The 21297-nt window shown below is 39.2% G+C and overlaps 1 protein-coding gene and 1 long non-coding RNA gene across 2 annotated transcripts in view; one reads left to right on the plus strand and one right to left on the minus strand.

Moving 5' to 3' along the window:
• Positions 1-14334, minus strand: part of DYNC1LI2 (dynein cytoplasmic 1 light intermediate chain 2) — a 48325-nt gene extending 33991 nt beyond the window's left edge. The window contains exons 1-4 of the mRNA XM_001364293.3: positions 14206-14334; positions 13313-13386; positions 11006-11122; positions 7096-7326 (exon numbers count right to left, since the gene is read on the minus strand). Of these exons, the coding sequence (XP_001364330.1) occupies positions 7096-7326; positions 11006-11122; positions 13313-13386; positions 14206-14312 (529 nt within the window). The 5' untranslated portion in view covers positions 14313-14334. The remainder of the gene's footprint in view (positions 1-7095; positions 7327-11005; positions 11123-13312; positions 13387-14205) is intronic.
• On the plus strand, positions 959-12500 carry LOC103104676 (uncharacterized). The gene is made up of 3 exons (XR_459456.2): positions 959-1111; positions 11321-11487; positions 12357-12500. It is a non-coding gene; the product is annotated as an uncharacterized LOC103104676 (long non-coding RNA).
• Positions 14335-21297: the final 6963 nt, after the last annotated feature.

Raw genomic sequence — 21297 nt, forward strand, 5'->3', positions numbered from 1 at the left:
CTTCCTACGTCACCACCCTTCCTCTCACACTACAAGTTGCCAAGTCATCCTTTCTTTCCATATTCAATCAAAAAGGGATTGGGATCTAGAGAAGTCTCTAATCTTTTATCTTCATAAATATCATAGGAGCCAGAGTTAGAAATTAATGATAATCTAGCCCAATCTCTTTTCCCCATGAAGTGAGAAAGTAAAATCAAACAACTTATTTTGAAAGGGTCCCAAGAAATGAAATTATTCCTTTTTAAGATTTAAAAATGCTAACATGACAAAATGTTTTCAATCATTATTATATCAGCTTTGGATAGTGTAATTTATAGAACATGGCTCTCTACACATGGAGTAAGGGGGTTGTTCAAATGTAAACTGTTTTCTAATTGATGAAGCACTCTGGATGGCACTTCAGTGTTTGTATTTACACTTAATTTCTAATTACTGAATTGCATTCAGTAATTTAAGCTTCTAATATAAATGACCCCCACCCCGAATATTTGTAGCTATACTGTGACCTGAAAAGTTTGATCCCAACTGGAAACACAATGTGTTCTAATTATGTCCATTAGGATTATTAATGAGTTTGGCACCAAGGAATGCCTGGCAATTTTGTTCCTTCTAAAAACATAACTATAGTAACATACAGTATTTAAAAATATTGTCCCTTAGAATATTCAGCAATCTATGGCTGATTTCATGATTGAATACGAAATGAAGGAAATTTCAACCTTAAAGGAAATTCCATTTGTTAGAAGAATAATTTGCATGTAAAGTGTGAAACATCAAGTGGTTATATTATTTACACCATGATCATTTTATGTTTGTTTAGCATTTTCATAATATGGTCATTTGTTTTTTCTTTACAACAAACCCCTGAAGTAACCAAAGAAAAGAGTTATGATGTCATTTTACAGAGGCAGCATGATACAATGTATAGAGAGATGACCTCAAAGCAGAGTTTGGAAGGCCTGAGTTCAAGTCTAATTTCCTAGAGCTCAAAGCACCTAAAGCAATGAGTTGCAGGAAGGATGTCAACTAGCACTGGTAAAGGAAGCCTAAACTAGAAAAGAGGTCTTGACTCAAGTCATATTCTCTTGCCTTCACCACAATGCCTCACTGGGTAATGCTCTCTCTCCTTTCTCCTACTATAGGTTATCACTGATCTTAACTGAAGCAGTTTCATTTTATCAAATTAGCAAAGAGAATACCATTAACTCTATTTTCGCGTTTAATGTATTAGAGACAAGATAACTTGATAGAAATAGATCCTGTCTGGTTATAATCATTAAAGTTATTACCATCATGGAAAAGGTATAGGCTCTGTAGAACTCTTCAAAAAGTATCAGAATACCTTTAAACACTATAGGACTAGTTTTTCAGAACTTGGAAAGTAACATTTGTATCATGTTAAGTAATGTATTAAGATAGAAATCAGAATAAGCACTACTTCCAAAGTAGAGCAGGGATAAACTTAAGGATGCATACCATTGGCAAGGTAACTCACTCCTTATCACGGCCTATGTAATTTAAGTTTAGAAAACAACAGTTCAGTACAGCTATGGCATTGATGAATAGGATGGGATGAGATGAAAGGCATCCCGCACTTCTAAAAACAGGAGAGCTTAAGAGTATAACTGAAAATGCTTCCATTAACTACTAGTTCATAATAATGAGAAGTCAGAATAACTAACTTTAGTTCTCTTCTATATTCAAAGAAATTTTAATTAAATAATTTTGTGGTAATTAGGTGAAGCAACAGCAATTTGAACATTTTATGATCTATTAAGCAAGCTGGGTTCTCTGATCATCAGAATGTTTCCACTGCTATCTAGAAACTTCACAATTTAAAGGAGAAGAATTTCAGCTATTTTCCAGGTTTATTAGTTTAAAAGTTTTAGAAAACTATGATGTTTAATAGTCCAGCATAATGAATAAGGAATACTAGAAAACCTATTTACACATAAAGAACCTTTTAAACTAACATTCCATCTAAATGAAATTCTCTCCATGCTGCATGTTGTCAAGCATTTGGAACAAAGCAAACATGAAATAAAATATCATCTAGTAATATGGGAATCACACCTCACACCTAGGCCCAAGGCAACCAATGAATTCCTACAGGAAATATGGGAAAACAATTAACCTCTCCAACACACTTTTCCAAACACATATCTTTGGAAGGGTTTTGTAATTTTAAATTACTGCCTATAGTCCTGAAGGTGACCGAACAGACAGAAATGTAGCTAAAAAGAATAATTTAATTTTGGTAAAGTGCTTTAGGTATATTATTCACCAACTATCCCCAAATGCTAAATTACTCAAAACCACTAATTATTTAACTTCTCACAAAAGCATTTGGGCTGAACGCTAAACTATGTGAGCCCCTACAAGTCCCTTCTAGTTCTGAAATTCTAAGATTCTATGAATATTTTTCTCTCTGCCTGTTCAATCTCTCCTTGTCTACTGGCTAATTCATAAGGCATAGTCTGTGTTCATATCACATCAACACAAGGGGCTATTATTTCTAGATTCAAATAAAAAATCTTGTTTGGTTTAAAGATCTCCATAAGGTCTCTTCCTATCAATCGAGTTTTCTTACACCATACTCACCTCCACATACTCTATGATCCCCAGGACACTGGCCTCCGTACTGTTCTACTTCATCACCCAACTGAGCATTTTACAGTGGCTACCTCCCAAGCTCCCCTGGCTTCAAGTCCCAGCTAAAATCCCTCCTTCTACAGAAGTGTTTACTTGATCCAATCCCTGTTGATGCTAGTGTCTCCCCTGTTTATTACTCTCCAAATTGTTCCCAAATATATTTTATTTGTACATAGTTATTGGCATGTTATCTCTCCCATTAGACTGTGCACCCATTGAGTAGAAGGTCTATTCTTTGCCTTTCTTTGTATCTCCAGAGCTTAGTCCATTCATTGACCAGCACACAGAATGTACTTCATAATTGCTTGGTGATTTGCCTCCAAACAAGTCCATATTTACCCCACCCTAAAAAAACCCTTACTTGATCCATTCAGCTATACACTGGCTATCATTCCATATTCTCTCCAGCCTTTGCAGTTAAACTCCTTGAGAAGGTTATCTACAATCTATGCCTCCATTTCCTCTTATCTCACTCTTAATTCTCTACAGTCTGGCTTCTGTCTTCACCTAATTGAAAGAGCTCTCTCCAAAGTCACCAATGATCTCTTAGTTGCCAAATCCAATGGCTTTTTTGCAATCTTATTCCCCTTAATTTCTCTGAAGCCTTTTATTAATCACCCTCTTCTCCTTGATACTCTCTACTAAGTTTTCACAACACTTTTCTGTCCAAGTTGTCTAAGCAACTAGGAAGCACAGTTGATCTGGGTCTAGTCAGGAAGACCTGAGTTCAAGGCTAGCTTCACCATCATACCAGCTGTGACTCTGGACAGGTCATTTGTTTCCTTTATTACAAAATAGGAATGATAACTCGGGCTCAAAACCTAGACAGCAGCCTTAGCTCCTCATTCCCTTTCATCCCCCTTCCCTTATCCAAGAGATTGCCAAGATCTATCAATTTCACCTTTGTGACATCTCCACTTTTGCCACCCACACTCTGTGGAAGGCTCCCATCATCTTATGCCTTTGCTACTGCTACAGTCTGTTGATTGGTCTCTTTGCCTTCAGCTTCTTCCTACTCCAGTCTATCTTTCAAAGGGATCTTCCTCAAGTGCAGGTCTGACTATGTTACCCCCTCAATTCAATGACCTCTAGGATCAAATATGAAATCCCATTTGGTGTATGAAACCTTTCATAACCTGGCTCTTTCTAACCATCCCAGTCTTCTTATATCTTACATACCTCTGACACTGGCTTCCTTGCAATTTCTCAAAGAAGTCATATCTCCCAGTTCTGGGGATTTTCCCTGGATGTTCTTCATGTCTGGTCCCTCCTCATTCCCATCTTCTGGCTGCTGTGACTTCAAGTTCTAGCTAAAATCCCAACTCTTTTACAAGAAACTTTTCCCAATCTTCCCCTTCATGCTAGTGTCTTTTCGGTTTATCTCCAAATTTTTCCAATAAATTTCCAAATTTATTCTCTATTTAGTTTATTTGTATATAGTTGTTTGCTTATTGTCTTCCTTATTAAATTGTGAGCTCTTTGAGAGCAATGTCTATTTTTGTTTTGTTATGCTGTGTTCGGATTTTTTTGTATCCCCAGCATTTAGCACAGTGCCTGGAACATATTTGGCAAAATTTAATAAATTTAATAAATGCTTGTTGATATGAATCGACTATTCAAAAGTCTCTCCCTTTAAGGCCTCATTCAAATTCCATTTTAAAGGCATGTCACTTGACAGATGTAAGTGACTTTCCCATGATAACACAATAAGACTCAGAGGTGGAATCCCTAAATGATTCCAAGTTAAACCCTCTTTTCTACTGCCAGATATGGCTACGGGTCACTTCTGGGTTTCAAGTAGGACCAAGTAAACATTCCAAAACATCTCAAAAGATACTGCCTGGTCCTCCTGTTCTGGTTCAAACATGGTACAACCCAAATATACAACTGGAAAGAAAAGGGATCTTTAATCTTTATCTTTTAATCACTTCCCCTTCAAAAACAAAAGCACAAGAATAGTATAAAGATTACAATTAATATATAATAACTAAACAGTATATTTTATAAAGTTTTATTAATAATAACTAAAGCAAAAGATCTTCCTGAAAGCCTGGTTGCAGGTCAAAAAAGAGATCATGGGAGGAGTTACAGCCAGTCAGATATCAATAATGTGATCTCACCAACGTGGAGACACAGGAGAGATTAAAGGGATTTTTGGGAAATACTACGGACTTCTGGGGAATGAAGTCAAAGGTTCAAAATCTCCATTTATACAATGGATAATGAAGATAATATAGGATAATTCAACATCTGGGAGAATATACTACTGATATGAATCAGCTAATAGAAAAGTATCTAATCCAAATCCTTCATTTCAAAGTTGAGGGAACTGAAACTCAGAGGCTAAGTACTTTGTTCAAGAGTGTACAGGTGACTCTCGAGTCCTCTCTAGCCTGAAATAACCACTTTATTAATATATGACTTAAAACTACAGACACTTTAGCACACAAGGCAAAAAAATTGCCACCCCAAATGTTTGATACACTGGAGTAGGGATGAGAACCAAGATTAACCAGAATTAGAATACATTTATAGCACTGGACAGGACAAAAAAAAATCCAACATTTGCACACAGTGATAGTATGTCAGAGCTGGAAAGAACCTTAAAGATCACCTAGTGTGATCTCAGTATTTTGCAGAGGAAGAGAATGAGAGCCTTGAGGTATAGAAGGGAAGGGAGTGAAGAACAACATGCCCACAATCACATGGCTAGAAAGTGGCAGGGCAAAGACTCCAGGTCTCCTAATCCTTACTCTGGGGATCTGGCTACTTCCAAGCTTGACTTAAGTTGCTTTGAAAAACAAAACAAAAGCTAAAAATGAAGCATCTTTGAAGTGTTATTACCCTATGAAAGTGAGCTCAGAATAATCAATTTATTGCAATAAATGAGCCTACTTATTAATGAGCTGTATTATATGTGTACAGGCTACAAAATTCCCCCATGTTTGGAAGTAGTTTGCTTTAGTGTCTAATTCTGGGCAAAAAAGCCCTCATTTTGTAAAGGTCAGTTGTTTGATCCTAGCTAGCTAGAGTGCATAGCAATCAGTGCAGCAAATACAGCTAAAAAAATTTACAAAAGACGGGTTGAAAGGATCAGCTATAAAACTCCCAGTGTCTGTAGGATACTTTAACTGACATGTGACAGAGGGCACAGGCAAAAATGAAGAGCGTGACAGGAAGACATGGGATGTGGAATTTGATTTGAAAAACAAACCCAATATGCGGGAACCATCATTTTGTGTGTCATTAAAAATGCACAAGTAAGCAATGTGAGGATACTGTATACCATGCCCAAAAGGGCCCTCATTAATTCACTGGAGTGATGTCATACTGTGGAAATAAGCCAGTTTGAGCAGAGCCAACCCTTGTCAAAGACTGTTGCTGCTGCCGCGGCCACTCCTACTCTTCTGGCAAGTGGTCAGATGCTCATGTAACTGCACAGAAGCAAGGGAGAGGAAAAACAATCTTCTGAACCACATATATTTGAAAACAAAAAATAATTCCACCCTCCCCCCCAAACTTCCTTCAAGTTTGAAAACCAAGTTCTTTATTTTAAAAGAACTCAGATTTTAATAAACACAGTACAGTCTAGCATCTAACAATAGAAAAATGAACCTTTAAATACACTAATTTTTAATTTAAGCATTTCTTGGATTCAGAAACAAACAACTGGCTTATGTTTGAATTCTTTGATAGAATTATGTCTTTAATTTCTACTTGTTCTAATGCAGGTTAATGAAGGAAATGCGTTTTCCTCCTGCCAAACAATGTAATTCCCAGAGGGTGCCTCAGGCTATATTGACCACATTAGAACTCTCAGAACTAATCACCTGGCCTAGAGATTGTTCCTATTGTACAGGAGAGGAAAAAAAGCTCTTCAAGTGGAAGTGACTATCCCAAAGAGGTCATAAGCTGAGTTAGAGCCATGTGTTAGAGCTGAGATCTGGACCCAGGTTTTCTTAACTGCAATACCAGTGCTGTTCCCACAACAAACTGTGGCCTGAAAAAGAATTCTGAGGCCATGCATGCTAACAACAAAAACACCCACAGATTAGATCGTGTTTAATTGATGAAAGCCCTATTATATATCCTGACCTTTGAAAACCACAGAAAATGACCTTAATCTTCAGGTCAAAGGGGAAAGCAAAGAATACCAATGAAACTCACTTCATACAGAGAGACCACCTGGGGATACGAGGAAAGCCTTGAAAATGTTCTGAGACCTTAAGGTGCAAAGGGCTGAGCTCTCAAAGAGCATCTTCAAAGCAACCATTCCACTCAACAAACATATATTAAGCACTTTCTAAGTGTTCATATCTTCAGAGGATCTTGAAATGTCCAAATATTATCCACCTACTTAAAATAAGGGGGGCATTCAAAGGATCTACCATGAAAACAGGCCCATTAATTACATTCTTACTCAGAAAAATGCATTATACTTACACTTTTGCTCCATGTCCCTCATTTCTTCTGGTGGGATCTTCATTTTATCAATGTGTTCCCGCAAAACACTGGCCCATTTCTGTAAAGATTCCATAACAGTCCAAGGCCTAGACATATCTGCTACAAAGATGACTAGAGTCTCTTGCAGGGTTTCTGCAGAAACAGCAAATTTCAACAGGCCTTTATGGTACAAATCTCCATCCAGGATCCACACATTGCAACGTGTGTGATCTGTGGAAAAGTGAAAAAATGTAACCATTCAACACCCAAGTTTGCTGTCATTGTAACTGCATCCTAGAAAAGTATCCAAAGGTACTTAATATGAGAATCAATGTTAAAAGAAACAATAACTAGAAATACTTTATTTACAAAGGAAATGTAACCAAGAATCATACACATGATCTACTTCATCCCTTAAAAGGAGAGATAAGAGAGGATGAGAACATCTAAATACTCTCAATTTATCCTGAAGGGTGTGTACAATTAAAAAAACAAAACAAAACAAAACACTAAGCTCCTGGCTACTACCTCTATTAGAAATTAAGGCTCTTTTATAAGGGAAGGATGTATATTTAGAAAGAATTGTGTGGTGAAAACAAAAGACATCAACCAAAGGAAAAAATGAAAGCTACATCTTTTTCTTTCAAATCTAAAAGGTAGAATTTGAGGAAATGAGGTGGCAACTGCTGATATTAGGTTTGTACAATTTTTTATTTTCAGAACAGCCCTGTTAAGTAAGTAGTACAATATGCATTTTACAGATGAAGAAACTAGGGATCAGAGTCTTTCATTGCCATTAAACAAAAAGATCAGAAATCTATATGCAAGCACTTTTCAACAATGCAATTTCTATAAAATAAAAACTGAAATTTAAGATTCCTCTCTGGATTTTGGGAGTTAGCAAGCTTCTTCCCTGAAGATCTTTCTCGAACAAAAAAATGTAAATCTTGGATTTTATGAAAATACACTGAGTAGCTCAGTGAATTTAGAGCTAGACCTAGAGACTGGAGGTCCTAGGTTCAAATCTGGCCTCAGACACTTCCCAGTTGTGTGATCCTGGGCAAGTCACTTAACCCCCATTGCCTAGCCGTTACCTCTCTTCTGCCTTGGAACCAATACACAGTATTGATCCCAAGATGGAAGGTAAGGGTTAAAAAAAAAAAAGATAACCTCAAAGAAATCTGAATGAGATTTAAACACTACTCGTACTTAAAGGAAGTAGGGTGTAGAAGAAAGACCCTGTTAAAGAAGATTGAATTCCAGTCCCCGTTAATGTGCTGTGTGACCCAGGAGAAGTTGCTTACCCTCTTTATAAAATGGAAATAATAAAAACTTATATTAACCTCCCTCCCAGGATTGTAGTGAGGATCAAATGAGGTAGCCCATGTTAAAGGCACTTTGTAGTCATAAAGTCCTGTAAGTATAAGCATTAGTATTGTTATAAAGACATGGAAATGCTTTGGTTACTCCACAAGGAAAATTATGTCCACAATTAAGTATTAAAGAAAAATAATAAATAAAAAAGTTAAAACTAAAAGCAAAGAAACTAAGTTTTCGTTTTGTCAAAGGCTACCCAAAAGCTCATCTGTGGCTGAAGTGTAATCATCTCTCATGTTAACTATTGCCTGACAGATCTCTAAGAATGGGCAGACAAATCTATTCTAGCTTCTTACAGGAAAGGAGGGTTTTTGAAACACCAATTAAAAAAAAAAAATATATATATATATATACATGTATATATATATATAAAGAGGCAGGTAAATGGCTCAGTGGCTAGAGAACCAGGCCTAGTGATGGGAGGTCCTGAATTCAAATCTAGCCTCAGACACTTCGGAGCTGTGTGACTCTGGGTAAGTAACTTTACACTGAATTCCTAACTCTTACTTCTCTACTGCCTTGGAATGAATACATAGTATCTATTCTAAAATGGAAGGTAGGTAAAGGGCTTTATTTTTTCAGAGACACATAAGAGACATATAGACACCCTCCAGAGTATGTGGTGTAGTGGAGAAAGAACTGGGAACTAAGAGGTCTAAAAGGAAGGAAAGTGGTGTGACAACAGGTTTTCTATTTTGTATCCTATTATTTTCCTAAAAATTTTAAATGGTTCCAGGTAAGATTTTATTATTTTTGGTCAACATAATCCAATTTAAAGTATTCCATTTTAATGTAGCCTCTATGTTCAAACCTTCTTACAAAAAAAATGAATGTGATATTTCTCCATTTAAAAGCCAAAACTCCAGCCTATACCAAAAGGGAATTCATAAGTAAATCTCAGTCTACCCTAGAGTTATAGAGTTTTAAATGGTCTAACAGCAGCAGCACATATATACCTTCTCCTACCAGCAAACCAATAAAGTAATAATATTCAAAAGGAGCATTAAAAAAGGCTAAAACATCTAAATTCCTTATATGCTGTTTTGGGAGCTGTTCATAAGAAAACAACAGGCAATCAGACCCAGGTTAGAAGGCATACCTCTGAAAAGATCCAATTTGCATATGAACTTAAATAAGCTTTTATTTCTACAAAATAAGCCCACAAACACAAGAGTAGACATATTTTCTGTTTCTATAATATTTTTCAAAGGAATGATAGAAGAGGCATTATTTAATTATTTAATATCCAACAATACTTAAATTTTCATGTGAATTCTCTCCCTCACATGTTCTATACGGCAACTAAAATATGAACTACTCTTAAACTTTTAAAACCTATCTCACTTACCCACCTTTTTACTTTTGCTCATATTACTCCCCATACCTGGAAGTCCCTCATTCCCCAACCAAATTATGCCTCTTGAATATCTACCTAGCCTTCAAGGCTCAACTCAAAAGCTTACATTCTCTAGGCATCCTTTCGTGGATCCTCAAAAGTGGAAGCGATCTCGTCTTCATATGATCCTACAGCAATATGGGATCTAGGCCTCAAAGGAGTGACTGGTAAGGAAGAGATACATGACTGCTCACACTGCTTAGCTGAGCTGATTCACTAACTCTAATCCTTCTGATGAGAATGAGGACCACCATGTTTTATTAACTATCATACTACTATGCCCTCTTAGGCACTGTCATCTGATACACCTAAAGGACCCCTGGGTCTTGCCATCTGACTCACTGCTAAACCCTTAGGACTCTTTCCATTTGCCTCTGAACTCTTCTTTCCCCAAAGACACTGTGTAGATAATCTGTGTCAGGTGGAAAACTAAGGTTCTGTGCTTGTCCCAATATATAGAGATTGTGTGATCCAGGGCAAGTCACTTTACCTGTCAGTGGTGTAGGCCAGAAGTGTTGTTCTCAAATAGAAATGGGGACCATTAAATTATACATAAGGATCTTAAAAAAAAAAAAAAAACATTCAGGGAACAGCTAGGTGGCTCAATGGATAGAGAACCAGGCTTGAAGATGGGAGGTCCTAGATTCAAATTAGACCTCACACATAGACCTCAAACACTTCCTAGCTGTATAATCCTGGGCAAATCACTGCTCTTCTGCCTTAGACCCAATACACAGTATGATTCTAAGATGGAAGGGGTTTAGAAAACAAACATGTTAACATGACCTATGTTTTATTTTGTTTTGCTAATATTTTCCAATTATACTTAATTTGGTTCAAGTTGCACTCAGGAGTGTTTGGGGGAGGGGGAGTGTTGGGTTGATACCATTGCTCTAGGGAACTCTAAAACACGCCAGTCTGCATTGGACAAGTAATTTTCTTCATAAGGAAGTTTCCTATACCAAAATAAGGACTGGCCCCAGCCCTAGCCTATTTTCTTGCACTGAGAGTAAGCTCCTTGAAAATGGAAACTCTCTTGCTTCTACTTGTATCCCCAGCACCCAGAACAGTGCTTGCCTTGAAATATACTAAGCACCTAAAAAAATATTCTATTCATGATGGGTTTTAACAACTTACCATCTCTATCTTCATCATGAATGTTCAGATACAGATATTCTAAACCTCTTCCTTTTTTGCTGTGCTCTGCTCCTTGTAATTTAGCCAAGAGTGTTGTTTTACCTGAACCATCTTCACCTACAAATGACATTTAGAAGAAAAATAAAAGAACATTAATTATTAAGAATATAGAAACGATGTTGCTATTCTGAAAGAAATAGGCATAGCTTGAGCATTTAAGCAAATGTCTTCATATAAAAGAATCCCTTTAAAAAGGAGATTTCATAGCACAGGATTCAAACTTACACTAACAAACTGCAACAAATTATGTTTTAGCAGGACCTGATTTAGATATGGCCAAAACATGACAAATAAGAAACTATTGAAAAAAAAAAGAAGACTAAAGGATGGCATCCAAGAATTGAATAACTGTAAGAGGAGCTGGTTACCTGGCAAAGAGACATAACCTAATGGGCGGTTGATGTATATTCCACTGATATAGGGTAAGACATAGTGTATAAATGGAGATTTTGAATCTTTAACTTAATTCCCCATAAGTCCTTAGTATTTCCCAAAATTCCCTATAATCTCTCCTGCGTCTCCACATTAGTGAGATCACATTATTAGTATTAAGGTGGCTATAACTCCTCCCCACAACCTCTTTGGCATGATGCAGCAATCAGTGGTGATGTTGGGAAGGTGGGGATTTTGAAATGACTAATCAGTCATGGGTACATGGTTTTTATTTTGTATCCTCTTTATTCCTTGATTTCTAATGATCATTCAATAAGCCTCTTAAAATAAATATAATATTTTTATTATTTGAGATCTAATTTTAAATTTTACAATAGACAAGACTGCCTCATAGGATAGTAGACGTGGATGGGCTACAATATGCTTTGTTGGAAGGACCATCTACATTGAGATGACAGATCTGCTTAAATATGTTAAATCTGAGAATTTTAAACCTAGATAGAACATCTAAGATCACCAGATCTAATCCTTACTTCTGCAAATGAGGAAACTGAGGCCCAGAAAATGTGAGGGCCTTATAACATAAGGTCATACACTAGTAGAAATGCATTTACAATCCAGGCTTTCTGATTTCCAATTCAATGCTTTTTTCTTTATATCACAAATATGCATCACCTATCCCAAGGTATATCTAATCTTTGTAATTATAACAACCCAAATTATAACCTGTTCTTTCCCATAGGAAAAAAAATGAATTTGGCTCTACTTATAATTTATAAAACATGTAATTGAAGAAGTCAAAGAAAAAGTCAGGGTCAATATGTTAAGAAGGATTATGGAAAAAAACCCAAGGAGTTATGAAACAAAGTAAATCTAAAATATAATCATAAACTTTCAGGTTTAAATTAAGGTCTCAGAGTGACAGCAATGATTGTAAAGAGAAAATCCAGTCTGTGGGAGGATAGAGCCCAATGTCGACTTTCAACTTCAGCATATCTTCTTCACCAACACTGTGAAGGCTGGGAAACTAATAAAAATAATTACAGCCCTAAGAAAAACTACATGTCTCATGCAGGCTGTAATTATCTCCATTTTTCCACATATCTATCCTATTTATACAATTGTTTGCATGTTGTCTTGTCCATTAAGAATGAGTTTAAGGGGCAGCTAGATGACCCAATGGACAGAGGGCCAGGCCTAGACAGGAGGTCCAAGGTTCAAATCTGGCTTAAGATACTTCCTAGCTATGTAACTCTGGGAAAATCAATTAATTAACCCTGTTTGCCTAGCCCCTGTCCTTCAAGTAGTTACTGAGAAACAAAGTATAGGTGTTTTAAAAAAAAAAAAAGCTCCTTCAGAGCAGGTGATGTTTCTTCCTTTTGTTGGTATTCCCAGTACTTAGCACAATGCTTGAAATATAGTAGATACTTAATAAACCCTTGATGAATGAACCTGACTTATTGTTCCTTTTCCTCTTCATTCACTTTTTAGTAAACTTCCTCACTAATGGAACAAGTCAATACAGTGTCAGAGAATATTTAAAACAACAACAAAAAAAGGGGGGGGGAGCTATACCACATAACCTGGAAAAATCAGGAAGAAAAAATACAGTTAATTTAAAATCTATCCACATTATATCAGTTGGAACAAAGAAATTTCAAATTCTAGTGAACACATGGGGAAATATCACAAAACCCTACTTGGTACTTAGCACTTCCCTATCTATAAAATTCAGCTCTCAAAACCTTACTCCACTTTCAACAATGTCTTAAGAACACCAGCCTCTTGACCCAACAAGCACTCAGTGTCACAATAACACATGCCTCCCCCAAACTTGGTCCAGAAGTCACTTACCAAAGACAAGAATGTTTTTGCCTGATGGTAACTTGGACCTGGACCGGGTGGAAACTTCACTCAGGATGGAAGACCTGCAGCAGACACAGCACATCCGTTAGCTCTGCGGCTGGCAGAGGTTTTCTGTCTTCCTGACCCAAAAGGCTCCATTTGAGTCCCCCTGATATTGAGGGTAGGGGCAAGGGATAATGCAGCAAACCCCAGATTTGTTTTGGAAGTTCCCAGCTGTTCTCCAGAAAACAGTCATGGCCTTTCCCTCCTGGGGAAGAAGGCAGAGAGCATCCCATTCATCTCCTAATCCTAACATTCTGCTAGAGGGAACTGCACGCCTGTGAATCATCACAAATAGCAAATGATCTCAAGGGGGACTAAATGCTGCTTTCGAGAACCCCAAGGAGAGATCAGAGAAAAGAGAAGCTGGTGAAGGAGAAGAAACTTTAAAAAGAAAGTCAATGGCTAATATCATAGAATACTTAAAAGCCTTGCAGAGTTCTCTATAAACATTGTTTTGATCCTCACAACAACAACCCTGGAAAGGAAGAGGTGTTTTTGTTTCCACTTTGCAGAAGAGAAAACTAAGCCAGGCCGAGGTGCAATGACTTGTCCAGGGTCACACGGCTTACAAGTATCAAGAGACTAGATTTGACCTAGAGTCTTCATGACTCCAGAAGAGAGGAGAGGAGACGAGAGGAATGGGGAAGGGTGTCCAGGTCCCGCCAGCCCCTCGGCACGGAGCCGGGAAAGAAAAGGAAAGGAGAAGAGAGGCAGGAGGAGGCTACCCCACCATCCCTGCCGACCAGCCCAGTCCTGCGGCCCCGCCCCACCCGACCTGGCTCTGGTCCCCGGGCCATGCTTGTCCCCCTCCGCACTCAGTTCATCTGTCCTTCACTCACCACAGGTTTTGCCCTTCATCCTCCTCATTGGGGAGGTCCCCGGCGCCGGGGGCCCCGGTACCTTCAGGGCCCAGCAGCAGTTTCTTCTCCACCCCCACCGGCGCCATCTTGCCAACTGCAGCCACAAAGAGGGCCTTCCCCCAGGCCCGTTGAGGACCCCGCGCTGGCGGGGTGGCCGCGATTACGCCGGTCCCAATATCGGATTACCTCACCCTTCCACGGCCCTTGTGGTAGCCGCCCTTCGCCAAGTCCCGCCGCAGGCCTAGACTCTCACCTCCCTGAAGAACTTGGCACGACAAGCAAGGTCAGCGGGGCTCGCGGCTTGCTGTCAGGCAGTAGCTCGGACAGCTAAGGGGGCGAAGGCTTGGCTCTGTGACACCTCGAGGAGCCGCCCTGAATCTGAGGAGCACGGCAGTGCCCCCGCCTGGCCTGAAGGAGGATGGCAACCACGATCCCCTGTCCAGTCTGGTACCTAGGCTCCTTCATCCCGAGAGGCATCACCAATCTCAGAGCCCTCAGTGACAGCAGGTCAGCCACAAAGTGCCACTGCTTGAAAAGGTCCTCGGACAATATATTGTTCTCATACTTCAGAGATCAGAGGGATCCTCGAAATCAGTTCTTCCAAAACCCTTTATTTTTACAAATGAAGAAACTCAAGCCGGGAGCAGGGAGGGACTCACCCAGTGTTACAAGAGGCCAATGAGAAAGCAAGAATAGCTTTGTTTGGGTCATCTGACTAAAAATCCAAGGTGCTTTCTGTAAGGGTGTGAAGATAATTGGGGTCCCTGATTAATTTGATGAGTTTCTCAGTCAACCTGCTACTGACTATATATGACTTTTTAAAAATTTTGCAAAGTGCCTTTAGTACATCTTATTTGAGTCTAACATCAGCCCTGTTATATGTGTATAAGTAGTATTATGTGGTACTATGGATATGATTATCTATATTTTACAGATGGAGATTTATTGACTTCCTATTCCATTCCAGGAGATAATTTCCTTTTCCATCTCTGCCCTCTAATTTGTCTTCAATCTCTCTGTGTCTAATATCTGCTTCCCTACTGCTTGTGGGCATGCCAACATCTCCCCCATTATCAGGGGACCTTAATTTGATCCACCTATCATTGCTAGCTGTTATGCTCTATCTCTCCTATGGATGAATGCCTGGAGGTGGCTGTCTGCAATAGGTGCCTCCACTTTTTTCTTTCTTCTTAACTTTCTATGGTTTGACTTCTGATCTCATCATTTGATCAAGACTGCTCTCTCCAAGGTTGCTAGTAGTTTCTTGATTGCCAGATCTCATAACCTTTTTCAATCCTTATCCTTCTTGGCCTCTCTGAAACCTTTGGCATTTTCCACCCCTTATCCCCCCCCAACCCCCCCCCCCCCCCGTAAAGATTAAAATTTAGGGGAGACTGAGGCAGGTAGAAATTAGTTTCTCTCTGCAAGGAGTATTATATTTTTTAGAGGTTTATTAAAGGCTAAAGATTAAAGAATATACAAGTAAGAAACATGTGCCTAGGCCAGAGGCCTAGACAAAATAACCTCACATCACGCAAGAGACAAGCCTGCTCCAAAACGGAAGTCCAAAAAGAGCCAAGAGAGCCCTCAAAAGCCTCTGAATCAGCTTAAATACCTTCTCGATCTCGGCCCAGGTGAGATTACAAGGCATTCTGGGGAAGTGGAGCAAAGGCTCGTGGGGATTGTAGTCCTGTATTCGAGTCTATTTTTTACACCCCCCCAATGCTCTCTTCTCTCCTGGTTTTCCTCCTACTTCTCTGACTTCCTTCTTGGTCTCCTTTCCTGGATCTTTGTCCAGTCACACTTGCTTACTATGGGTGTCCTGTACTCTTTTCTTTCCTTCCTCTGTACAATATTCACTCCTATGATTGAATTGATAATGATTCTCAAATCTACTTATCCAACCCTGGCTATCTTGCCTCCTCAACTCTTCACTCTCTCCCCTACTTCTCAAACCCCATGTACAATCTGTTGCCAAGGTCTGTTGATTTTATCTATGTAACATTTCTTGCACATCCCCACCCACTTCTCTCCTTTGCCATTGCCCTGATGCCTGATGTGGGTCCTCATCACCTCACATCTAGACTATTATAATAGCCTGTTGCTTGGTCTCTATCCCTACTTCCATCCATCCCCAACTCAGCTGTCTTAGTAATCTTCACTATTTCCAGGTCCAGTTATGTCACACATCACTACCACCCTTCAATAAACCCCAGTGGTTCCCTAGCACCTTTAGGATCAAATATAAAATCCTCTTTTTTTGTCTTCAAAGCCCTTCATAACCTGTCCCACACCCTTATTTTTTCAGTCTCTTTAAACCTTACAGTGATTTTGCCCAGATATTCATCAATCTAATGACACTAGCTTTCTTGCTATTCCTAAAAATAAAACAGTTCATCTCCTGATTATGGGCATTTTCTCTGACTGTCTCTCATGCCTGGAATATTTATGCTTCTCATCTCTGCCTCCTGGCTTTCCTAGCTTCCTTTAAGTTCCAGCTAAGCTTCTATAAGCAATCTTTCCTGATTTTCTTAATCCTAGTACTTTCTTTGTTGATTATTTCCAATTGTTAACTGTGTATCCCTTGTTTGTAATATTTATTTGCACATTGTCTTACCCATTAGATTGTGAGTACCATAAGGTAGGAGACTATCTTTTATTTTTCCTTGTATTCTCTGCACTTAGCACAGTGCCTGGAACATATTAGGCACTTAATAAATGTTTATTTACTGACTTGCTTAGGGTTATACAGTTATAAAGAGCAAGGGGCAGGATTTCAACCCAGGACTTTTTAATTCCAAGTCCAGCATAAAACCACCTCTCAAAGCTGGAAAAACATTCAGTCTCAGTCCTTCATTTGCTAGATGGAAAAACAAATGGAGACACAAAGCAATTGTGACTTGTGCACTGTTGGATTGTGACTTGCTCATTGTTGGACTCCTACTGGTTCCGCTCATGAAATCAAAGGCAAGAAGGAACCAAAGACCTTGAGAGTTCAGGGCAAACTGCCCCTACTAAATAGTCTGATTATTGGCTAGAAAAATGGAGATCCCCCCCATCCACCCAGACACAGAATATTTGACTTCTGTGACCAGTAAGATGAAACTTGGAAAGGAGAGAGGTGTGGCTGCCAGGAGATTAGATAATGGTTTGTTCTAATATAGTGCTAAAGGTTGGGTATGTTTAAAGGAACTCCCAAGAGGTCTTCAGTAAGCAGCTCCAGGTCAGGGTTGACAGGACCACAGAATTAGGATGCAAGTAAGGAAAGAAGGTTTATTCAACTCATAGTCATGATCAGGAAGAACTCTAGAATGATGACCAGACAACTGGGGTGAGCTGTCCTCAAATGGAGAAGTGTATCAGAGATTTAGCCACATGGGAGCAACAGGAGCCCAAATGGGATCAGGGTGGTTCCTTCTGTCCTAGTCCTTAGTCAAGAGTTTAGTTATGGTTAGAGCCTCATACCAAGTCAGCCCCACCAAGGCAAGGGTGTACCTTCAAGGTACATCTGGAGAGAGTACCATTGTTTGATGTGGGAGAGTAATAAGAGGATGCAGGACTCAGGTTCTGATATGCTATTTAGGCCACCCTCCTATAACAGGGATGGACACCAAAGGTGATAGGAGTGACTCCCATATAAACAGAATGACTCCCATAAATGGGTCGAAAGTCATGGCATTCACTATTGCACAGCTAGTAGTGACAAGTATTGGGTCAGAAGCCTGGTTTACTATTTCGTGAGCTTATACTCCTTCCAACATCCCAGTCTACCTCTTCAAGGACATCCTCTTCTATTCAGGTAGATAATGCATCTAATCTCAAATTAACTAGCAGTGTTCTCATTAATGTTTTTTGGGAAAAGAGGTATCATTTTATCCCTTCATTTAAAAAACAAAACATTTACCTCATCTCGCCCAAGAGTGAGTGTTCTATGCATGCTTGGTGCTATGGGAGATACTGAAGCCTAAAACACAATCTCTCTTATCCCTGGCATCTTGTAGGCTCTTCTGTGACCCCTCTTTTAGGAAGCTTCAATCATGATATCAGCTGGTCAAAAACCAGTTCTTCAGTAACTCTCTAATGACATGCAAAACTATTAGTTTTGCCTTCAAGGAATAGTAAGATTTTATTTGAATTGAGTTTTTCCTTTTTTCCAATACTTTTCTTCTATACATGTTCCACACTCCAGGAAACCAAACTGTCCTGTTGTCTGAACATATGTAGGCTTTTCTAGATATAGTGAAAGGGAAAGCCTAGGTTTTAAACTCACCAGTATTTTTTTTTCCATTTGAAATGCCTTCATTTCCATTTTCCACCTATGCCTCAAATGATTGAGGGGAATCAAGCGCCCTAAAAATTTTCACAGGCTGTGTAAGCGTAACATTATGATCATATTGAAATCCTATCCATCCTTCAAGGTCCAGGTCAAAATGCCACCCTCTCACTTTTTGAAGGCTACTTAGTCAAGAGTTAATCCTCGATAACTGAAGGTCATGGGGACAGAACAAACTGGTTTGAGATGTGGTGTTGATGAAGGTCATAAACACTAAGGAATTCACATTCCTTCTGTGTTTTTAGGTAGGGAAATTTTCTCCTTTCGCCTTGCTTTAAACAACCACAAAACAATTATAGCTTAATATTTCCTTGGGACAACTAGATAGCACAATGGATAAAGGGCAAGGTTTGGAGTCAGGAAGACGTGAATTCAAATTTGGCCTCAGACACTTAAATGTATGAGTCACTTGAACTCCACTTGCCTACCATTTGCCCTTTTGTCTTAGAGTTATTACAAAGACAGAAAATAAGGACTAAAAAAACCCAGTATATCCTCCAAAAGGGAATATACAGGTTTCACTATTATTCTAAAACGTCATCTATATTCATGCCTATATCTTTGTCTATAGATATGGCAAAATATCTATACCTATATCACCAAAACTAATAGTTCTCATCCTCAGAAAAGTAAATATTATATATGTATGTCTAATTCATATAGCACGAAATAATTATCTGAACATTAGAAAAGGTAATATACAACAGACCTCCGAAATTTTTTCTCCTAATACCATCAACTCCAAGCCTAAAAACACATTTTCCTCCCAGCTGTGAATTGATGACTGTGTAATGGAGGACTGGCCAATGAGGAAACCAGACCATGATGTAAATATCTGATAGGCTTGTCTCAACATGCCTAATGGAGGGTCCTGCTCCTCCAGTCAACAGCCGTAAGTCTATAACAGTTTGTCTTCCTTACTCAAATGTGGCCAGAGAGGAAATAAGAGTGAGTTGCTCCTGTGGGAATTTTTTGTATGTACACTCAGTTCTAGCTCAGCAGCCAATCAAAAATGTCTGACTCTTTGACACCCATTAAGTGAATCAAAAACGGTCAAGAAATACGTACCCATGCTCCAAAGTCTAAAGCAAGGTCCTCCCTTACACATTCCTGGAAGTAGGCATATGAAATATTCCTAAGGGGGATTACAGGAGGCAAACACTGCAAAAGTAGTTTTGAGGAATGGGATTGTGGCAGCCAGATCTTCAGGGCTTTCCTACTTCTGCTGAAGGTACCATTCTCCTGCCCATCTCCCAGGTTTATAACCTTGGCATTATCCTGGAGCCCTTATTCTCCTTCCTGCTACAGCTTACGATTTTTACCTTCACAGCATCTTTCACATCTGAGTCTTTCTCCCCATTCAACTACCCTAGTTCTGCCTTTGATCATCCCTTCCCAAATGTTTTTTCTGCCTCAAAGTCTCTCCCCACTTCAATCCATCCTCCATACTGCTACAGAAGCAATTTTTCTTGGGTACAGATTCATTCATGTGATCCCCCCGCTCTACAGACTTCCTGTTGCCTCTAGGGAAGAATAAATAAACTCCTTTGTAGAGCTTTTATTTAAAGCTTCATACAACTTGACCTCATTTTATTTTTCTAGCCTTATTGGACATTACTTTTGCTCTTGCATTTTGTGAGTCATTCTGACAGCCATTTGACTGTCCCATGTGCCTTTCCCATCCTCACCTCAGAGGCTCTCTCTTCCCTTAAGATCTTTATTAAACACCATCTTTGGCAGGAACTCTTTCCTGATGCCCCCAAATGCTAGTGGCCTCCTTACCAATATTTAGTGACTTTGCATATATTTATAACCTTTATAGTGACATAGCACATATTTTTAATGTACTTGATTCCCCTCCATTAGAATGTAACTCCTCTGGAATACAGATTATTTCATTCTTAAATCCTTGGTGCCTAGCATATAGTAGGCACTTAATAAAAAACTTGTTGAGGGGCAGGTAGGTAGCTCAGTGCATAGAGATCCAGGATTAAAGTCAAGAGGTCCTGGATTCAAATTTGACCTCAGATACTTCCTGGCCATAAGATTTTGGGCAAACCAGTTAATCCCCATTGCCTAGCCCTTCTTGCTCTTCTGCCTTGGATACACAGATTATAAAATGAAAGGAAAGGGTTAAAAGAAAAAAGGGGGGAAGTTGAAAACCACTGCCTGGTAGAGAAAGTGAAGACAGAAATGGATTCTGGAGAGAAATAAAGACATGGTTGGACACCTTAAAATGCAAGTAGTGGGAGAAAGTAGCCAATCATAGGAAGAGGCCTCAGGGGTAGAAGGTATTTTCAGTGGTAGAATTCCAGGGGTAAAGTGAACTTTCAGGTAAAAAGGTTTAGAGGGCATGGAAGTAAAAATCGGAGATTTTGGAACACTACCTGGAAAAGAATGAAGGTATTTAAGCCCTGATCCCTTCCAGTGAGCCACAAACTTGGGTCCCTTGCTGAGGTCCAGTGACTTGTGGCTAGATCTTTTTTATCTGAGGCTGTCAGAGATACCTGTAGACTGAGCCAGGAAAATTTTCCCTAACATCCACATAGGATTTATAAGGTAACATCCCCTCCTTCTGAGGCAGTTTCTTTGGTGGTACACAGAAAACACCAGGGGCAAGGAGAGAAAGGGGCCCTTTCCATCCTCACTCTCAGCCATGGTAACTGCCCGTAAGAGGCACTGAGAACATACACTTGCCTGGAAAAGCCTGAAGCTTGACTTCAAGTCCGTGGCTGTCT

Source organism: Monodelphis domestica, chromosome 1 (assembly GCF_027887165.1).
Source record: "Monodelphis domestica isolate mMonDom1 chromosome 1, mMonDom1.pri, whole genome shotgun sequence".
In the NCBI taxonomy this organism is placed as follows: Eukaryota; Metazoa; Chordata; class Mammalia; order Didelphimorphia; family Didelphidae; genus Monodelphis; species Monodelphis domestica.